This window comes from Emys orbicularis, chromosome 9 (assembly GCF_028017835.1).
Source record: "Emys orbicularis isolate rEmyOrb1 chromosome 9, rEmyOrb1.hap1, whole genome shotgun sequence".
NCBI lineage: Eukaryota > Metazoa > Chordata > Testudines > Emydidae > Emys > Emys orbicularis.
This window is the reverse complement of record NC_088691.1, coordinates 82344678-82365037: the sequence shown is the minus strand read 5'-3', so window position 1 is coordinate 82365037 and position 20360 is coordinate 82344678. Positions and strand designations below refer to the sequence as shown.

Sequence of the window (20360 nt, the reverse complement as noted above, 5' to 3'; positions counted from 1 at the left end):
CTGTGATGCTGAGTCAGGAGGCCAGGATGAAGAGGAAGGGATATGGGAGGCCAAACTGATAACACGAGGTCAGAGAACCAACGTTGCCTCGGCCACATTGATGGCCCAATGTCAACTTGAGAATGACCTGTGGGATGATTGGAATTGGAGGAAAAGCATACAAGAGTGCCGATTCTTAGTTCAGGTGAAAAGCATTGGTCAAGGAGCCCGGAATGAGACCCCTCAAGAGCAGAACAGCCGGTATTTCTTGTTTCTCTTGTGGCAAACAGGTTGATTGTCAGGACACCTCAAACTGCAAAGAAGGACCGCAGGACACTCGACTTCAGAGACCACTCGTGATTCAGGGAGAAATTCCTGATGAGGTGATCCGCTAAGTGAATGGTCATGGGGATAATGTTTTCCCTGGTGCAAAACTGCCAGAGCCTGATTGCCTCTTGACAAACCATGTTGGAGCATGCTCTCCCCCCACCCTCCTGTTCATATAATCACGATGGTATTGTCAGTGAGTATGAGAGCCCCTGAGCCCCTGATGTGATCCTGAAAAGTCTAACACGAATTGTAGATGACACAAAGCTACAGGACACCAATATGCAGAGAAGCTTCTTATTCTGCTACAGGCCTTGAACTTTCAGTGAGTCCAGATGTGCTCTCCAACCTATTAAGGAGGCATTAGTGACTATAGGTCCTGGTCAGTGGAGGCAAAAGGAATATGCTGGCACACATTGTCCTGAATTGTCCATCATAAGAAATTAGTGGTAGGAATTAGACCAGCATGTCCAGGGGACAGCGATTTGGATAACAGATCGACTTCAGCCACAACTTAAGAGGTGCAGCCTGGCATATTGGACTACCTATGTCCATATGGTCTAGCAACCTCAGATATATTTGGGTTGTGATTGAGACTGCAGCTCCAGACATAGGGCTGGATCTCCTAGAAACACACTTCAACTCGTAGAGTCTATCAAGGCCACAGTGCACTCAAAGAATTGAGCTGGAACCAATGTTGACTTCCTGCTGTTCGGGATGAGACCTAGACAATTGCATAGGCACAGTGTGACGTGAACATGAAAGGACTTCCTCTCTGGACTCGCTTTTCAGTAAGCCCTCATCTAGGTACAGGAAGATATGAATTCCCTTCTTCCTGAGGTAAGCTGTTTCCACAATCATACACTTGGTAATAACCTGGGGAGTGGAAGATAGCTGAAAGGCCTCACAGTGTACTGGCAGTGCCAGCCAACCACTACAAATTTAAGGAACCTCCTGTAGCTTGGGAGGACTGCTATGTGGAAATAAGCATCCTGCAGGTCCAAGACAGCAAACCAGTCATTGTGATTCAAGGCAAGGAAGATTTTGGGAAGGGAATCTCGCATATCTGATGTATCTGTTGAGATCATGGAGGTTGAAGATAGGTCTCGTTCCTCCCTTTGGCTTAGGGATGAGGAAATATGGGTAGTAGAACCCCTGCCCCAATGCCACAGGGGGACTCCTCTATGGCCCCCAAAGCCAGTAAAGACTGAACCTGCTCGAGGAGCCAGTGTCTCGTGAGAGGGGTCCCTAAAAAGAGATCAGGTAGGAGGGTAGAGAGGAACTGTAAGACATAACCTGATCTTAAGGTGCTTAAGTCTTAGTTCTCTGTTGTAATCAAGACCCAAACACTGTAAAAGTTGGCCAGCCTGTCCCCAAACAGGGGAGACAGAGAAGGAGAGGTTACTACTGGATCGCTGTCCTGGACATATGAGTCAAAATGGGCACTTGCTAGATTCTGGAGGAGTGTGAAGGGGAGGGGAAGAGGGCAGTGGGCAGCTGGTTAAGCCCAGAACTAGAAGACCTTCTCCTTTGAAATCTCTGGCTCTCTCTGGAGTAGTCCCACTGCCACATTATAAAAAAAACACACAAAAAAAGGGGGGGGGGGAATTGGCCAAAAAACCCAACCAACCAACCAAAAAAAAAAAATAAAAGCAATGCTGTGAGCAGCATTGCTGTTGAGGCTGTTGATTGCCATAGTGGCATCTCTTCGTGGCTGGAGTATATACTCCCAAAGCATGCAAAGTAGCTTGGGAGTGTTTAAAAGAGTGCAAGATTTGTCGGTCTTTTCAGAAAATAAAACCCAAACACCGAATGGTAAGTCCTCAATGGTATGCAGCATATCAGACACTATGCCCAAATTCCATTGCCATGAGGCCTTCCTCATGGTCACCACTGAGGCCATGGTTCTGGCTGCAGCATCTGCCATGTCCAGAGCTGACTGCAACAAGGTCTTGGCTACCATATGGCCTTCTGCAATGAATGCCGTAAATTCTTCCCTGGAGGATTCCAGCAGCTTGTCCACGAACTTAGATATGGCCGCCCAACTGACAAAGTCATATTTAGAGAACAGCGCCTGCCGGTTCTTGATGTGCATTTGCAGGGAAGAGGAGGTATAACTCTTCCTTCCCATTACATCCATCTTTTTGGACTCTTTGTCCTTAGGGGTGGACTTATACCTTCCCTGCCAAGCTCTGTCATTTGCTGCAGTCACCACCTGGCAGTTAGATGCTGGGTGGGAGTAGAAACTCTCAAACCCTTGTGTAGGAACGAAGTACCATTTCTCCAAATGTTTGGCTGTAGGGGGCAACAAAGCTGGGCCATTGCAGACTCCAGGAGAGCCTCATTTATCGGGAGGGCTACTCTTCCTGGAGTTGATGGTTGGAGAATATCCAGCAGCTTAGACATATTCTCCTGCAGGAGTTCTGCCAGGATACCCAAGGTAGTGACCATTAGCATCAGGAGGTCCTGGTATGCCTTAAAGTCCTCGGGCACCAAGGGAGAGGAAGATTCTGACATGGTAGTCATCCAGGGAGGACGAGGAGACGGTCTGCTGCACCAATGACAACACCTGTTCTTGTACCACAGAATCTGGTCAGAAGAGCCCAGCAGGTCCAGGGGGAATGAACTCAGTGGTCGTTCACAGCTTAGATGGTATGGGAGTGGAAGCCACCATTGGGACCAGTGATCTTGCTATGGAGCAGGTTGAGGATTGGGACCTCAGGGATCAAGGAGTGTCCCAGGGATTCCAAGGAGGCCACAAGGCATACGGATAACGCACTGGTGACCGTAGGCACCGGGCCAAAAGCCCGTCCCGATTGCAGGACAGATGCCGATCTTGGTACCAATAGTGATCTAAAGGTAACCTCTAGTTCCTATCTGACAAGGAGGGGGAGGACAACCCCAACCTGGATCTTGAGTAATCCTAGAGGTTCTGTGATAACAACGTGGGACCCAGTGCCGATGGGGTAAACAACTGATCGGATTCATCTGAAGCCCAGTAAGGAGGTGGCACCAGTGCCAAAGAAGAGTGGGGGATCGGCAACAGTGGCACTGAATGAGACACACTACCCCCAGTGCCCGGAGAGGCATCAACACCAAGGCCGGGAATGGACTTGATGATGGGATCTGCTTCCAAGATAAAGATGTCGCTGAAGGATGTACCGGCATCGAGGGTGTCTTCGGTGCCAGGCCTGGCCTCTACTTGATAGTCAGCTGCCCAGGTGGTAAGAGCTGTGGTGCCGACAGACGTGATGGCTCTGCAACATGGACAGAAGGTGCCAAGGGCACAACAGAGGACAAGCTGGTAGAAACCAAAGCACCGGAGAACTCCTGAACCACCAGAGTCCGGGATTGAGAGGCAAAGCATGTCTGATGCCACCTGGTATGCTGTCAGCATGGAAAGAGTTGGCACTGGTGCAATGTTGTTGGTACTGGACTCAAAGGACACCCCATGGCCAGAACCAGAGTTCACCATATGGGCCCTTGCTGCTCTTGGTATGGTACCGGGGAGTGGCTGGATGGACCTGCTCCATCCTGTGTGCCGAAGGAAGTACGGTGCTGGTCAGCACTCCTCCTAGAAGAGGAGAAGCCGGAGTCTCCCTGAATCCTGGAATGATCCCGACTTGTTTTACGGGACCTCTTCCTCACCACACCACAGGGGGGTGAATGACCCTTTTTCTCTTGGGGGAAAACATCCAAGCCTAAGCATGGGGTAGCATCACTTGCCAGATCTGAAGGCGACTGCTGATTAGATGAGGGCCTCTGTGCCGAAGCGGGCCTCATGGACTGCTCCAGAAGGTGCTGCTTCAGCTGCAAGTCTCTCATCACCTGAGTCTTCTTGGTGAACTACTTGCAGATGGAACACCTCTCTTTAATGTGTCCCTCACTAAGATACAACAAGCACCTCCTTTGGGGGGGTGCTGTTGCAGATGACCACCCCTACACGACAGACAATGCTTGAACCCTGGTGAGATCATCACACAGGGCAGCCAACTACTCTACTAACACTAAACTAACACAAACTAAACCTAAGGTACTACTGATTTTATATACAGAAAAGTTCTCAGAAAACAGAGCAGAAGTATGAGGTGAGGACACCACACAAAGCTCCAGCTCTAGTCACAGGCAGTGCGAAGGAACTGTGGGGGTTCAGAGCGGCACCACCCTTATACGACTGGAGGTGAGGAGGGATGTGCTATGGTCACAGGGCATGAATGCCACTCCTATGGGTACTGTTAGGCAAAGTTCTCCAGTTCCAGGGCACACAAACCTACATGGAACACATGGCCACATCTACTTGAAGAAGAACAGACTTTCTCTTTCCATCTCTACTAGCCATTACTGCTTTTGAAGCAGTACAATTTAAAGTCCCGCAACCTGCTCTGAAGTCAACAGGACCCGACTAAAAGTGTCAGATCTAGATTGGAAAACAATTGGACTCTGTTGGGCTTGGGTCGAGCTGGCTCTCTTCCTGCCTGTGGGGGTCAGCCGGGTGGCCACAGCATGCCTTGCTCCTGCTGACCATTGTCACCTCACTGTGCTGTGTGCACTGCGGGCTGAGTGTGCTGCCAGTGCATGCAGCTGCTGCAGGCATACACAGCCACCACTTTGCCAACCCCAGGCAGAAAAAGAGCAGAACACATGGGCAGGAGGCAATCATGTCAAAACTCGACTCTACCATCTCAGGCTCAGGTGGAGTGGGGTTGGGTCTGGTTCAGGTCCAGCCTAAAAATTAGGCCCAACCAGACTTCTAGTCTAATTACCTTATGAGAAACATACCCCTAAACAAATTGAAACAAAGATCATTTCCAAAGTTTCACTAGAAGCCATACTAGCAGCTATTCAACCCCTACAGTATAAAGTTTGATGTGTTTGAATCACAGTTGTATCTGTCTTCAGCAGAAATATATCTGGAATAAAGAACCCTATTTGTTGAGAAAAACATGAAAAATCTAGGTGAAAAGATTAATGAAGCACAGATGCAAAAAAAAAAAATCTCTAGAGGGTTTTTTTTTTCCTTTAAAAAAGAGCTTTTTTGGATTGGAAAATTTAGTTTATTGAAAACTTTATAAAATCAACTCATAAGAATATTAGGTTTTCTAGACTCTTTTGAAGGAAGGGAATTATTTGAAATAATTTTGTGTTTGCAGAATTCCCTTACCAAATTTGACCCTAATTACATATTGTAAAAAAATTCCATATACCTCTCAAATCTCCCCCATTTAAATTGCCTACTTCATCAGGGTTATAAGGAGGCTAGACTAGAAATAATAGTGGTGCCTTCTGGTGGGGTTTTTTTTTTTTAATAACTATGAATCCATCTCAACTCATACATTTTTAGGCCCTGATCCTGCAAACAGTTATACATGGATTCACTCCACTGAAAGTATGTACATGGATAAAGGTTTGCATATAGGTGTTTGCAGGATGGGGCCTTAGTGAATCTGTCATCACCATGGAACTGGGAATGTATTTTGACTACAGTATGGAAAATGATGTATACAACACAATTTATAGATGAAAAGATCTTTATTTGTTCTGATATTAGCAGAACTACTCAGGATCACAGAAGAAAATTGGTGACACTACATCCTGAATTCCTGTCATCAGGTTTTCTGGCTTAGAAGGTGGCAATAAAACTAAAGCTTATAAACAAAAACACCTAACCACCCCAACCCACCCACACACTTAAGACAATACCAGTCTTGCTGTTAATACAATTAGGCTGAAAGGAAGCTCATCTAAATTAAGATAACATGTAGTATGTAGATAATGTTTTGGAAAATTCTTTATTGCATGACTATGAATAGGTGACATTCGAAAGTGATCTGATTTTTGTGTTACTCTTGCATTTGGTGTATTCACTAACAACAACAAAAACTTCATTAAAGCACAGTTCAGACTGTTTAGCAGTACTTTGTTCCCTTCTAAAACATGGAAGTTAGCAGTCAAAAATCAGGTACCTTGGAGAACCAGGAGAAATATTCAACCACGCAATACAAATATTAGAAAACCAGGAAATGTAGTTAATGTCATGCTTTCCACCCCATACCCTCAAAGAAATTACAGGCCTCATCTACAATTAAAAGTTGTACCGGTATTACTATTCTAGTTAAAAAAATGTATACTCCGAGCAAATAGTTATATTGGTACCAAATTCTAGTGTTGATGCAGTTATACCAGTTTAAAAAAAAAGATGCCTTACAATGGTATGGTTTATTCTCCTTCCTGTCTGGGAATAAGCAATACCAGTATAAGCACTTCCATACAGTATATGGATTTTACAGCACTTTGGAAACTGGCTCTAAACCGAAAACTTTGCTTAACCTCAACTATGATTAGGCAAGGGCCACGCCATTATACAAGAACTTTTGGATGTGCTTGAAAGTTCTAGTTTTTCTTCTTTGCCCACACAATGTTTTAAAGGATTTGAAAAATTTGGGGGGTAGGCTGGAGTTTCTTATAATGAGACTCTAGAACGCTTGCCAGTTTCCTCTTTAGTAGTTACATAATTGTAATTTTATTTAAAAGCTAAATAAGGACTTTAAAAAAAGTAATCTTGACTACTAGCTACAGTAGGTTCGCTATTCAAACTATATTTACCTACACATCCTGCAGGTGACAGTACTGCATATTTGCTACAGATCAAATATAGCACTGTGCCTAACCTGTGGTTAATGGAGACCAGCCTACAGAACGCTGGTCTTCCAACAATTCAGCAGTTTCTATCCTGGACCTTTCCTCAAGGATTTAAAATAAGAGCCACATGAATGGTTTAAGATTTCACAAAGTGGCTCAGTAAACATAAGACTAACCTATAATCTGCTGGCTGCAGAAAAGGTGGTTTGATTCAGTGAGTTGCAAGTTGGATTAATAATTTAAGTACATTTTCTGAGTCAACTCTCAGGGCCCACATCTACACATTTCCCCTATGACCTTCTATGCAAGAGATTTGAAAGATTTCTTTTAATATTGCAATTCTTTTTACTCTGTTAAAAAAAGTTAAAATGACAATAGTAAATACCAGAGTGAACTAATTAAACACATTAGATAATCTTAAACTAAAGAATTCTTGAAATCAAGTTCCTTTTCTCTGATGCCTTTTCTAACATTTCTCAACTTGAACATTTAAAACAAAACTAGTCATTTCTGCATCAATTTCAGTCTTTTTCTTTACTAGCACAATGGTGCAATGTTTGGGTTAAAACACTACAGAGAAATGTAATCCTGAGTTTCATAAAAGCTTATTTTTACTATGCCTAAATTCTGTGCCACAATTCAGCAGATAACTTCCCTTTTAAAAAAAAGACTCAAGAGACAAGTCATAATTGTACAGAATACATACCTGCTATAATGTTCCCAGATTGTGCAACAATTTTGAACCCATCAGCTACTTTATCTACACTATCTCCATGAGTGAGGAGCACAAACTCCTCCTTCTGAAGGCCCCTAAACACAGGATAAAAACAGAATCAGTGAAAGTACAAACAAGAACATCTAATTTTATTTCTATAGTCAATTGTGAAATATTAAAAATTTAAGCACACCACAGATTTTCTGATACAACTTCATATTTCGATTTTAACTTTTTGCTGACAGACATTTTAGTTCAGATTGACTAATGTTCTAGGGCACAGGTTCTCTACCTTTTCAAAGCATAGATCAATTAACAAAACATCTTGGAGACCACCTTCCCTCTCAATCTCAACCTATTCTCAGTCTCATATAACTTCTCCCAGCCAGAGAGAAAATAACTGCGATCAAGTCTTTAGATGACATGCCCCGTACGTATAAAGAACTTGCCAGTTCATAGGATTTCACTGAAACTTCAGAAGTAGTATTAGCCAAAAATAAGTAAAAAACTAAGATAAAATTTTATACTAGTCATCCAAGGGAAGCAGTATGTACTGGTATAGAAAATCTCAAGGAAAGGTAATTTACAGCTAAAGAAAGTTTCCCCTTCTCTCTTTGATCTTATATGCCACTCTGAACACTTGGGACCTTCCCACATCAGTACAAGAAATCCAACTTTTGGGTGCAATTACAGCCATCTACAATATCCTTCTACCAAAGGCTGTATCCAGTGATGCATGGACAACATACCTAGTTCTTCAGGAAGGTGTGCACTGATACACAGTTGGCCACTTAATAGATTTCTATCAGACCCTCTCAAGGGTCTCTTCCCACTAAGACACCACCTGTCAAGTACACGTTTTAAATACATGTGGGACATTCTTTCCAGCACTGAAGTTTTACTAATCAGCTCCTCAGCTGTTACATTTTCTCTCTGGAAGCTGCTTCACTTTTCTTATAGTAGGTGCACTCCATGCAAGATGAATAACCTCTCTGAAGCTCTGAACTCTGCTCAAGACAAATTCAGAGGGTTCTTTTGACAGCCAAGCCTGTATTATACTCGGACTTCTGTGGATTATGGAGGGGGGGGGGAAATGGGCAGTGCTTTAAAAAAAAAAAAAGAAAAATTAACAAAGCTTCCTTAAGCCTGAATTTAGGAAAGGTCATAAGGACAAGCTTGTCCTGATGGGCCTTAAACTTTACAGGATAGGGTGTGAAGCTCCATGACACTTCTGGAAGAAACAGTCACAAGAATTAAGACCTTGTGGTACAGTAAATTGACTGGATTCTTACAAGGGGCTGAAAGAGAGGTGCTGTGGCAATACTGAGAATCAAATTTGCTTTTATAGAATACTAAGACCCAAGTTTAAAGGGACAGAAGACCTCATTAATTGTTTCAGTTTTTCCATGGCTTTCAGGAACTTGGATACCTATGGATGCTAGCTAATACCAAAGTGACCTACTGTACAACACAATGCTTCAACAGCTGTAGAACTTGCCTTAATGCAAAAATTCCCAGGCTGTGGTCCCTGGCACCCTTTATGGTGCCACACCAATAAAGCATTCCTTGTTTAAGTTAAACATTTTAAAAATGTTTTAGAATATAACGATACAGAGTACTCCCAAGTAACATGCATAAAAGATCCAAGGGTGAAGAATATAGCCAAAAAAACCCTTACCTTTACAGCAAATGTAAAGTATAGGGTGATTATTCTTTTTAAAAAGAAGACAACATAGGGGTTTGCTTGTTTTAAAAAGACAGAGACTGGAGTTCTGCAAACAAACATGCATACCAATATGTATGCTTAATTGGGCCATTAACTGCCTCAATATTTGTATGTGTAACTGCCTAATTTACACGCATAGTTGCAATAGCTATATCAGCAAATGGTGGGCAATTTCACATAAGCATGGATGAAACTCCATTTTCTACCTTATAAATCTAGCCTGTGTCTATACTGTCACTAGCTTTCATTTCTAGAATGGCATTTCCTCTACCATTTTTGTGGCTAGAAGTGCCTGCATACCTGAACAGTGAGCATGTGTTATCCAGAGTAATGTTGAAAACTCCATCTTCTCTAACATCTTTTTTGTGCACTGTACCTCCAAATACCTTATTCATCATCTGTCAAATCAGAAACATTGTTAAGGTTCCAACAGTCCAACATATAAGTTCCAACAGTCCAACATAATTTCCATTTAATATATTCACCTTGCTCTTCCTATAACTTTAACCTGCTGGACATGACAACCGTTAGTCACCAAAACCTCCTGCAGACAAGGTCACTCTTATACTAGATATAGAATGTTACTACCAAACAGTCAGAATCTTCATTATTTCTCACTATTCAGTGATCAGTCTCCTCTTCTGCTGGCCTCCTGTCAGCATAGCTTGGAACTACTCCTATTATAAATTGACTAGGTAGGCCACCATTAATGCTATTAAGTCAAGAACTTTTAGTGGCAGGCTTTGGATTCTACCAATTCTTCTATTTCCCGTTTTATTTTTTCAAACCAATCAATATGGCTTCTCTTTGCACTGTAGGATTCTCTTGGTCGGAAGAGAATCAAGCAGCCTATTTTCACATATACTAGAGGCAATTCATACCAACATTTCATAACTAACAGGAGTTCCATTAGTATGCACTCTGTATGCATTAGTATGCTAAATTCTGACTGCAGAAACATGCATCTAGCTCTCTTTTACAACAATGGAAGATGTGCACGTGTGATGGCAGATTGTAACATCGTCTCAATCCAGACCTGTGGATAATCATGTCTACATAAATACTTATTTCTGAACATACTTTCTATGTATTTATGCTTCTTCCTCACCTAACTTCTTGAAATGAAATCATAATACAGCCTATATCACTTCCGTTGATTGGCTAGTCGGCCATTTGTGTACCATAAAACAGATCAAACAAAAGTTATGCGTCCTAGGTCCCAATAATTCTGAAAGCAAGGAGCCATACATAAATGTAAGACCTTTCTGGTACTTAATGTTTAAACAACAACTATTCTGGCTGTAAGAAGAACATAAGTAGGCTTGGCAAAATATATATATTTTTATTTCAACGGATAATATTGATATTTAGTTTTAAGCATTTTTTAGATTTGTATCCATTTAATTTTCACAATTGCAGGACAAAATGGCAGGGGTTTAGCAGTCAGACAATAATTATCTAATGACGGTAGACACTGAGATTTAAAAAGTTAAAGCTACCTACATGGCCCTCCTGATCAGACATCACTACCAGTGAACTCTAATAAGTTCTCAAACAGCATTTCTCTTATTTTGCCTAGCTGTAAATTTTGATTCATCATCGATGGAAATTTTTTTTGTCAATTTGTGTATGGTGAAATCGACACTTACCAATAAAAATCTAATCCTTCCAAGCCTAAATATAAGGCATGTGATAAATAGCTGAAACTATAAAAGAATGGATGCATATTACAGGTGAATTATAATGTCGTTGGGGGAGGGGGGAGGATCAACACTGAATGCCTAAATGCAAAGGTTTATTTTTAAGACTCATTGAATAAAAAACATAAAATACAGAACTTCTGTTCTTTCTGATCTGAAATGTTACAACAGCCTTAAAGAAGAAATATTCTGTAGTGTATATTTTCTATTTCATGGTATTCTTTTTTTCCTGTTCTTGCTAATTGCTTTTTCTGAGAATCAGTGAGAACTGTAATCAACCATTTTGAAGAACACACTTGATTTGGCAGTATTAGTGACTAAGCATATTGGTAATTATTTTAAGATTAGACATTGTTTCTACTACAGTATCAACTAACCCAATTTCTAGTTTCAAACAAACATGAAATCAGTTTATATATTTTTCCATCAGTAGAGTTGCTCCTGAAAACTATCCTAAGGAGTGTTCTACATGCAAAAACAAAGAGATGAGCTATTTAAATGAGCAAACTACTCCAATTGTTTATAGGAGAGGTGCATTCCTCAATACCAGCTAAACTAAACAAGTTAATGGCTATGCAACTTTGGATTCTACTATACATTTATCATGTTTTTAATAAAAAGTCAGCATAGTTAAAGAGGGAGAACATAAATATTTCCTATGCTATTTTCATGGCAGAGCCCAGAGAAGAGTTTGTATATAGTATACTCAGTATCTTCAAAACTACCATCATTCACACTTTTTCTAAAATGAAATTCTGCATGCAAGGTTTATTTATCCTGTTAATTATACTTAAGCTATATATGAAAAAGTTCTTCTAGTAGTTAAGTCTTAGCTGAATGTCAGAATTAAGACCTGGACCTAAAACAATATTTGTAGACAAACAGATCCATGATTAGCACCTGCATGCCATAGCAGATTCCAAGAACTGGTTTGCCGATTGTAAATATTGCTGGGTCAAACCAAGGTGCATCTTCCGCATACACAGAGTTTGGTCCTCCAGATATGATGATAGCCCTGCAAACAACATAGATTAAAAAAGATTAAGGGAGTTCAAAATAATACACATTTACATTTAAAAATTGTTTGCATTAAATGTTGAGAGACTTATGATGATCCCTTGCATACTTCCAGTTTGCCTGGCGCTTAAACCCTAAAGCAAAGATGTCCACATTTTCCCACAGTGGGATGGGTAAAAATGGCAACTTGCCAGGACTGAGAGCATATCAATTTGCATAACTTTTGTACCAAGACCAAACAATAGCTGCAAGCCACCCTAAAACATGATTGTAACAACTGTGTCTTTATTGAATTGGTTTTTGTTTGTTTGTTTTGTTTTAAATGGTAGGGCTAGATTCACAAAGGGACTATGAGATATTCAGGCATGGGTCTCAGTCTCTCCAGTTGAAGCTATTCCATTGTGTATTATAGACTTAAAAAATTAAATATGCATTGGGCCAGAGAAAGAGAATTAGAATGACTCTATAGTCCAATAGTTAAGGCACTCACTTGAGGGATGGGAGACCCACATTCAATTCCCTTCTCCTCAGAAGGCAAAGGAGTCTCCCACGTCCCAGGAGATTACCTTAACAACAGGGCACTCCCCACCTTTTTCTCTCCCACCCACCCACAGCTGTGAATCCCAAGTGGAGACAGGCACCTCTGCCTCCCATCAGCCAGGACTTTGGCATGAACATCCTGAAAGAAGCAGGGCTTAGAACCCACCCCTTTCCTTGGCATCTGCTATTGGATAGGTTAGGCAGCTCCCCACTCAACTTGCTGGTTTTTCCAATTCTCAGGCCTTGGCTACACTTGCGAGTTACAGCGCTGTAAAGGCTCCCCCAGCGCTGTAACTCACTCCCCGTCCACACTGGCAAGGCATTTGCAGCGCTGTATCTCCGTGGTTGCAGCGCTGCATGTACTCCACCTCTCCGAGAGGAATAGCGAGTGCAGCGCTGCCACTGCAGCGCTGCAGCACCAGTGTGGCCGCCCAATGCGCTGTGAATGGCCTCCAGAATTATTCGGCAGTATCCCACAATGCCTGTTCTAGCCACTCTGGTCATCAGTTCAAACTCTACTGCCCTGGCCTCAGGTACCCAACCATGTGACCGACCCTTTACATTCCCCGGGAATTTTAAAAATCCCCTTCCTGTTTGCTCAGCCCGGCATGGTGTGGAGTGCTATCAGCGAATCTTTCCAGGTGACCATGCCTCCACGCGCCAAGTGAGCCCCAGCATGGAGCAATGGCAAGTTGCTGGACCTCATCAGTGTTTGGGGGGAGGAAGCTGTACAGTCCCGGCTGCGCTCCAGCCATAGGAATTACGATACCTTCGGGAAGGTATCAAAGGACATGATGGAAAGGGGCCATGACCGGGACGCCCTGCAGTGCAGGATTAAAGTGAAGGAGCTGCGGAGTGCCTACCGCAAAGCCCGCGACGCAAACGGCCGCTCGGGTGCTCCCCCTGCGACCTGCCGATTTTACAAAGAGCTGGATGCGATACTTGGGGTTAACCCCACCTCCACTCCGAGCACCACCATGGACACTTCAGAGCCGGTGGGGGGAGAGGGGAGGAGGAAGAGGAGGAGGAGGAGGAGGAGGAGGAAAACGGGAGTGATGGTTGTGGGCCAGATGGAGACACCCCAGAATCCCTGAAGCCATGCAGCCAGGAGCTCTTCTCGAGCCAGGAGGAAGGTAGCCAGTCGCAGCGGCCGGTACTTGGTGGAGGACAAACAGAAGAGCAGGTTCCCAGTAAGCGGGGGTTTTTTTCGGGAAGGAATTTTTTCGGTGCGGGCTCTTTGGGAGAGGAGGGTTAGGCATGCATGCCTAGATGCGGAATAGTGCATTGATGTGGTTTATCACATCGCGGAAATCGGCCTTGGTAATCTCCTCGAATGTCTCATCCAGAACGTGTACAATGCGCTTGCGCAGGTTTATCGGGAGAGCCACCGTGGTCCTTGTCCCAGCCAGGCTAACGTGTCCGCGCCACTGTGCCGCGAGGCGCGGGGGGACCATTGCTGCACACAGGCAAGCTGCATATGGGCCAGGGCGGAAGCCGCATTGCAGTAGAAGACCCTCCCTTGCTTCCCAGGTCACCCTCAGCAGCGAGATATTGTCCAGGACGAACTCCTGTGGAAAATGTTGGGACAGTGTTCAGTGTAGGTGCCCCCTGAAGCTGTTGGCTCTCCCCAAGGCACAGAAACCCAGAGGACAGTGCAGCCCTGAAACAATCAGTCCCCCTTACTCACCATTTTGAGGCTCCCGTGGGATGTGTGCGCTCTGTTTCGGACGGGACAATTATGCTATTGTGTAGACCCTGTGTGTTTTCTACTCCTTAAGTGCGGGGGGAATCAGTATTCTGTCTGGTATAAACAATGCTGCCTCTGTTAAATGTTGCATTTTGCCTATACAGCTGCATCAACCTTGAGACCTCAGCCGTCCCTCTTATCGCCTGCTCAGAGACTGCAAAGACTCAGGAAGAGACCGCGAAAAAGCAAAGAAGACATGCTGCAAGAAGTGATGCGGCAATCTATTAAAGAGAATGAGAAAGCACAAAACTGGAGGGAGAGAGAAAGCAGGATTCGCCAGGAAAACGCAGCGCACCGGCAGCAAAGCACCGCGCACCGGCAGCAAAGCACTGATAGGCTCATAAGCATCCTGGAGCGCCAAGCAGATGCTATCCAGGAGCTGGTAGCCATGCAGAAAGAGGAGCAGTACCGCAAACGCAAACGCCACCCCCCCCCCACAGCCCTTGTCCCAAAACTCTTTCCGTTGTGCCCCACTGTCACCTCCAACCCACTTTCCCCAACTTCCGTGTTCTTCACGCCACCCGCTGCCTCCAACACCAGTATCTTCACCACCCAGCCCTGAAAACCACGACCCTTACCCTCTGCACTCAACCCCCATCACCATGCAGTATAGCTGTCCTGAAGTGCAGCACTCACTGCACAGCACACCAGACAGGACATACGCGAATCTGTGATTGTACTGTTCCCCACTCCACCCCCTTGTTTCTTTTCAATAAATAAATTTTTTTTCTTTTCAATAAATGGATTCTTTGGCTTTGAAAACATTCTTTATTATTGCATAAAGTAAAAGACTCCTTAGCCCAGGAAATAAACAGGCATTGCAAGTCTGCTTGTCTGCTTAGCAAACACTGATTCCTAAAGATTGGAACTACTGCACTTCACTCCCGTGCAGGGCACCAGATATCACTGCTGGTTTTCAGCCTCAAATTGCTCCTTCAAGGCATCCCTAATCCTTGCAGCCCCGCGCTGGGCCCCTGTAATAGCCCTGCTCTCTGGCTGTGCAAATTCAGCCTCCAGGTGTTGAACCTCGGAGGTCCATGCCTGAGTGAAGCTTTCACCCTTCCCTTCACAAATATTATGGATATAACCGCGGGGATGCTGTTTTCGGCCAAGTCCAGCTTCCCATACAGAGATCACCAGCGGCCCTTTAAACGGCCAAAGGCACACTCCACAGTCATTCGGAACCGGCTCAGCCTGTAGTTGAACCATTCCATGCTGCTGTCAAGGCTCCCTGTGTAGGGTTTCATGAGCCACGGCATTAACGGGTAAGCGGGATCTCCAAGGATCACAATGGGCATTTCAACTTCCCCTACCGTGATCTTCCGCTCTGGGAAAAAAGTCCCGGCCTGCATCTTCCTGAACAGCCAAGTGTTCCGAAAGATGCGTGCATCATGCACCTTTCCGGGCCAGCCTGCGTTAATGTCAATGAAACGCCCACGGTGATCCACAAGCGCCTGGAGAAGCATAGAGAAATACCCCTTCCAATTAACGTACTCGGATCCTAGGTGGGGTGGTGCCAGAATAGGAATCTGTGTCCCATCTATCGCCCCTCCACAGTTAGGGAACCCCATTTGTGCAAAGCCATCCACTATTTCCTGCACGTTACCCAGAGTCACGGTTCTTCTGAGTAGGATGCGATTAATGGCCTTGCAAACTTGCATCAACACGATTCCAATGGTCGACTTTCCCACTCCAAACTGGTTTGCGACCGACTGGTAGCTGTCTGGAGTTGCCAGCTTCCAGATTGCAATAGCCACCCGCTTCTCCACTGGCAGGGCAGCTCTCAATCTCGTGTCCTTGCGCCGCAGGGTGGGGGCAAGCTCCTCACACAGTCCCAAGAAAGTGGCTTTTCTCATCCGAAAGTTCTGCAGCCACTGCTCGTCATCCCAGACTTCCATGACGATGTGATCCCACCACTCGGTGCTTGTTTCCCGAGCCCAAAAGTGGCGTTCCACGGTGCTGAGCATGTCCATGAATGCCACAAGCAATTTCGTGTCATACGCGTTACGTGGCTTGATAGCATCATCAGACTCCTCACCCTCACTGTCACTTTGGATCTTAAGGAATAGTTCGACAGCCAAAGGTGACGTGCTGGCGAGACTCGTCAGCATACGCCTCAGCAGTTCGGATTCCATTTCCCGCAGACAGATCGCGCTGCACAGAAACTGTTGAAAGATGGCGCCAAAGGTGGACGGAAACAAAGGGATTTCTGGGGCATTGGGACAGGACCCAGAATCCCCCGCACCCACACCCTCTTCCCACAACCCACGGCGCCAGAATGGGAAAAGGTGCTCTGTGGGATAGCTGCCCATAATGCACCGCTCCCAATAGCTGCAAATGTGGCCACGACAGTGTGCTGGGTAGCTGTCGGTGTGGACAGACTGCAGCGCTTTCCCTACTCAGCTGCACAAAGTCAGGTTTAACTCACAGCGCTGTACATCTGCAAGTGTAGCCAAGGCCTCAGGTGCCTCTCCCCTCTCCCTTCATTGTAGAAGGAGCCTACGCACTTAACTCAGGGGTTTTAGATCCTACTGGGGAGGAGGAAGTAGGTGCTTCAAAACTAGGCTCTGAGACACTGAGCAACATAACGCTTAAGTCCTTTTGTGAATCTAGCCCACAGTGCTTTTCATATTCCTATCCAGATACTGAATTTGGGGGGGGAGGGGAAGAAAGTACAGCTAGAGTTAAGAGATTCATTCTTCACACTGTTGAAAGCTTGGATTCCAACCTTTCAGGTGGCATGAACACTGGTTCTTAGGCGCTATAGTTCTTGTAATAGTGGCCATTAAAATTATGCTGGTAACAAAGTAGGGTAAGGGGGGGGCACTAAGGAGAGGTTAAAGTAACTAAAATTATATAATTTTAAGGTCTGATACCTTGTGACCATCTAGGGCTAGAAATTATTATTTTATGCTAGTGGTAAAAAGAGAATCCCATTTTTTCAAAAGGTTAGAAGGAAGTAATTTGTGATGATTTGAGAGATACCAAACTTCAAAATTACTACTCGTTAGTCAGCGGTTTTTGGCAATAATCCAGTACTGAATATAACAAAGGACCAGACCTTGGACCAGTGTGCTGCTTATTCCATACATAATATCACATTCATTAATTGAAGTGACAATTGCAAGACTGGGGAGAAGGAAGACATTGGGTTAAAGATGTCAATAAAAGAAAACTTCTCCTAACATTGTATATAGTGCCCGCAAAGGCAACATCACTTTCCTCATTAGTGGAAAGGGGCAACACAATGCACATGGGTGACACCCATTAACACAGGCAGAAGTTAACCATGCAAACCCATTCGTGCATTTGTGGAACAAAGGTCCCTTTCATTGCAACAGTTTTCATTTTAAAACAAACAGCATGTTTGTCTTTATATGTCAGATACTTAAATTATAAATTTATTAATAAAGTTACCACTTAAAGTATTCAATGAACTACTGTAAAGCTACAGGCATGAGCATAACAAGGAATGTCTACAGGTAGGAGTGGGATCTGTTCTGCTAAAAATCAGAAATAGTCATAATGCTAAATCTGATAAACTTAAAAGCTGGCAGGGAGAGCCTGAAAATATATCAGTCAGGAAATTATTGCTTTTAAATCCCTCACACAGAATTACTTGCTAATTAAGCACCACAGGTACAGAACATTTTATAATATTTGAAGGAGAAAAAGGAACAGGGCCTGATGAAACTTTCAGCCTACTGAGGTCAAAACAATTAATTGCAGCCCTAAAAAACAGGGTATACTCTGAATTTTTTATTTTTCCTGTTGATAAAATTCTACTGAAGGATTATTTTGTGTTGGTTTACATCAGGGTATCCAACCTGTGGCCCACTTGTGTGTTAAACAGAAAATCTGCATTTGATTATGAACTGAAAATGTGCTCCCTGGGCTGCATCCTACAAGTTTAAACTGAAGTGATTGAATAAGCTGCCACTACACGGAGGAGATAGGATCACTGCCATTCCAGCTGCCCTACCAGCTCCCCTGCAGCCGGTGGTGTAGCTCTGGTGTGAGCCTGGAGTGTTCCTTCCCATTTACAGCTACCTAGCAGCTCCTCTAAGCAGTCCTGGCTACTTCATTGCTTGCCTCCCAATGCTGGGCTGTGGGAGACACAGATAGAGCTGAAAAGCAGAAACATGCCTCAGCTAAAAGAGAAGTTGAGACTTTTGAACCATATACAGCTCCTTGATTCTCCGTTCCAAGGCTGGGTAACTTCCACAAGCTGGTTACATTACCTAAGAGACCATATGCTACCTGGGGATAACCAGTTGGTTTCCACACCAACTACTCCACCTCCCCACTTGAACCACCCCTATGCCAAGAGTTGGGGAAGGAGGTGCAGAAACCAAATACACTGACACTACACCCAATGGAGACTCCTGCCATGCAGAAGGAATCATAGGTGTTTCTGTTCCCTTTGCACCACCATAGTGGTGAGAATGCAGCAGAGTGGAATCTGTCTCAAAACACTGATTGAGCTGGAACTTTTTGAAATAATCAGTTTGGTGATTACGTTGAAGACGCTGGACACAACAGGTTTACTAAGCTAGAATTATTTTATTTGAGTTTGTTGAAGTATTAAAAGCCTAGATCTTTTCCCTGGCAGATTCATCATCAAACCCAAATTCATGGCCACCATTTTTCCCTCACTTAACTCTTGAGCATTCCCTAACAGCGACCAATTTCCTGGAATCTAAGGACTTGTCTACACTAAGTTATACCCGCACGGTATGAATTTAAAGTGCTGTAATTATACCAATCTAATGATCTGTGTGGACACTCTTAGGCTTGGTCTACACTACAAAGTTAGGTCAACGTTCGCCGCCTTGCATCAACGTAATTTGCGTGTGGCTACCTTAAATTTGTCTCCCACCCATGTAAGCGCCCCATTACAGCAACGCAGTAACACCACTTCCCCAAGCAGTGTTGAGCCAGGATTTATATACAGAGGTCAACACAGCGCGAGTATAGAAAATGTGTTACCTATGTCAACTCTAATAGTCCTCCAGCACTCCTTCAACACTAACCTCTCTGTTCATAATTGTGAATTCACTGCCAGAGGGTCATGCAGACCGGAAGCCCCATCCCCCATTTTAAAACCCCATACATTTTTTAAATGTCTTTTCCTGATTGTTCATCTTGGTGAGCACCCACTAGCAGTTCTCCATTGTTGTGATGCTCTGGCCTAGAGTAGACAGGAAATATTGGATCTCCTGGGCCTGTGGAGAGAAGAGGCTGTGCAGACACAGCTACGAACCAGCCGTGGAAATGTGGACATCTACGAGCAGATTGCACAGGAGATGTAGGAGAAGCATGAGAGGAATCAGCAGCAGTGCTGCATGAAAGTGAAGGAACTGCAGCAAGCACATCAGAAAGGCAGGGAGGCCAACAGTCAATCTGGTGCCAAGCTGCAGACGTGGGGCTTTTACAAAGAGCCGTATGCCATACTTGTCTTAAGACAGACACATACACACCCCACTACCCCGAAGACCACCACCGACACTGCCGAGGAGCCAAAGTCACAGGCCTCTGCCTTGAATAGCAAGGATGAGGGTGTGGTGGTGGAGGAGGGACATGCGACCGGGCAGTCCAGGAAGCCAGGACCTGTTTGAGACTCCACCGCAATCCAGTCAGTCAAGCACAGGCTAGCCTGATGCAGGGGAAATAACCTTGGGTAAGTGTGTAAATGTATTTACCAGTACAATGATGTACTGATGGCACCCCCAACTTAGCACTACACAACTACTGACTTTCCATCAATTTACTTATACTACAGAGACAGTGGTACGACAATGAGCGGTACAGTTGTTAACTGCTTTTCATTCCCCTGTAGAGTTGGGCAGGAGAGGTCATACGGAGCATTTCGTTTATGTGCACAGGGATATCCCTTGAATCCTCCTGAAAGATCTCAATGAAACTTTTACAGAGGTATTCTGCAATCCTCTCCCAAAGTTTTTGAAGGAT

The 20360-nt window shown here is 44.3% G+C and overlaps 1 protein-coding gene across 1 annotated transcript in view; it reads right to left on the bottom strand.

Moving 5' to 3' along the window:
* GMPS (guanine monophosphate synthase) overlaps positions 1-20360 on the bottom strand; it is a 64077-nt gene that overhangs the window by 29956 nt on the left and 13761 nt on the right. Inside the window, exons 3-5 of the mRNA XM_065410777.1 lie at positions 11987-12101; positions 9687-9784; positions 7652-7755 (exon numbers count right to left, since the gene is read on the bottom strand). Coding sequence (XP_065266849.1) covers positions 7652-7755; positions 9687-9784; positions 11987-12101 — 317 coding nt within the window. The remainder of the gene's footprint in view (positions 1-7651; positions 7756-9686; positions 9785-11986; positions 12102-20360) is intronic.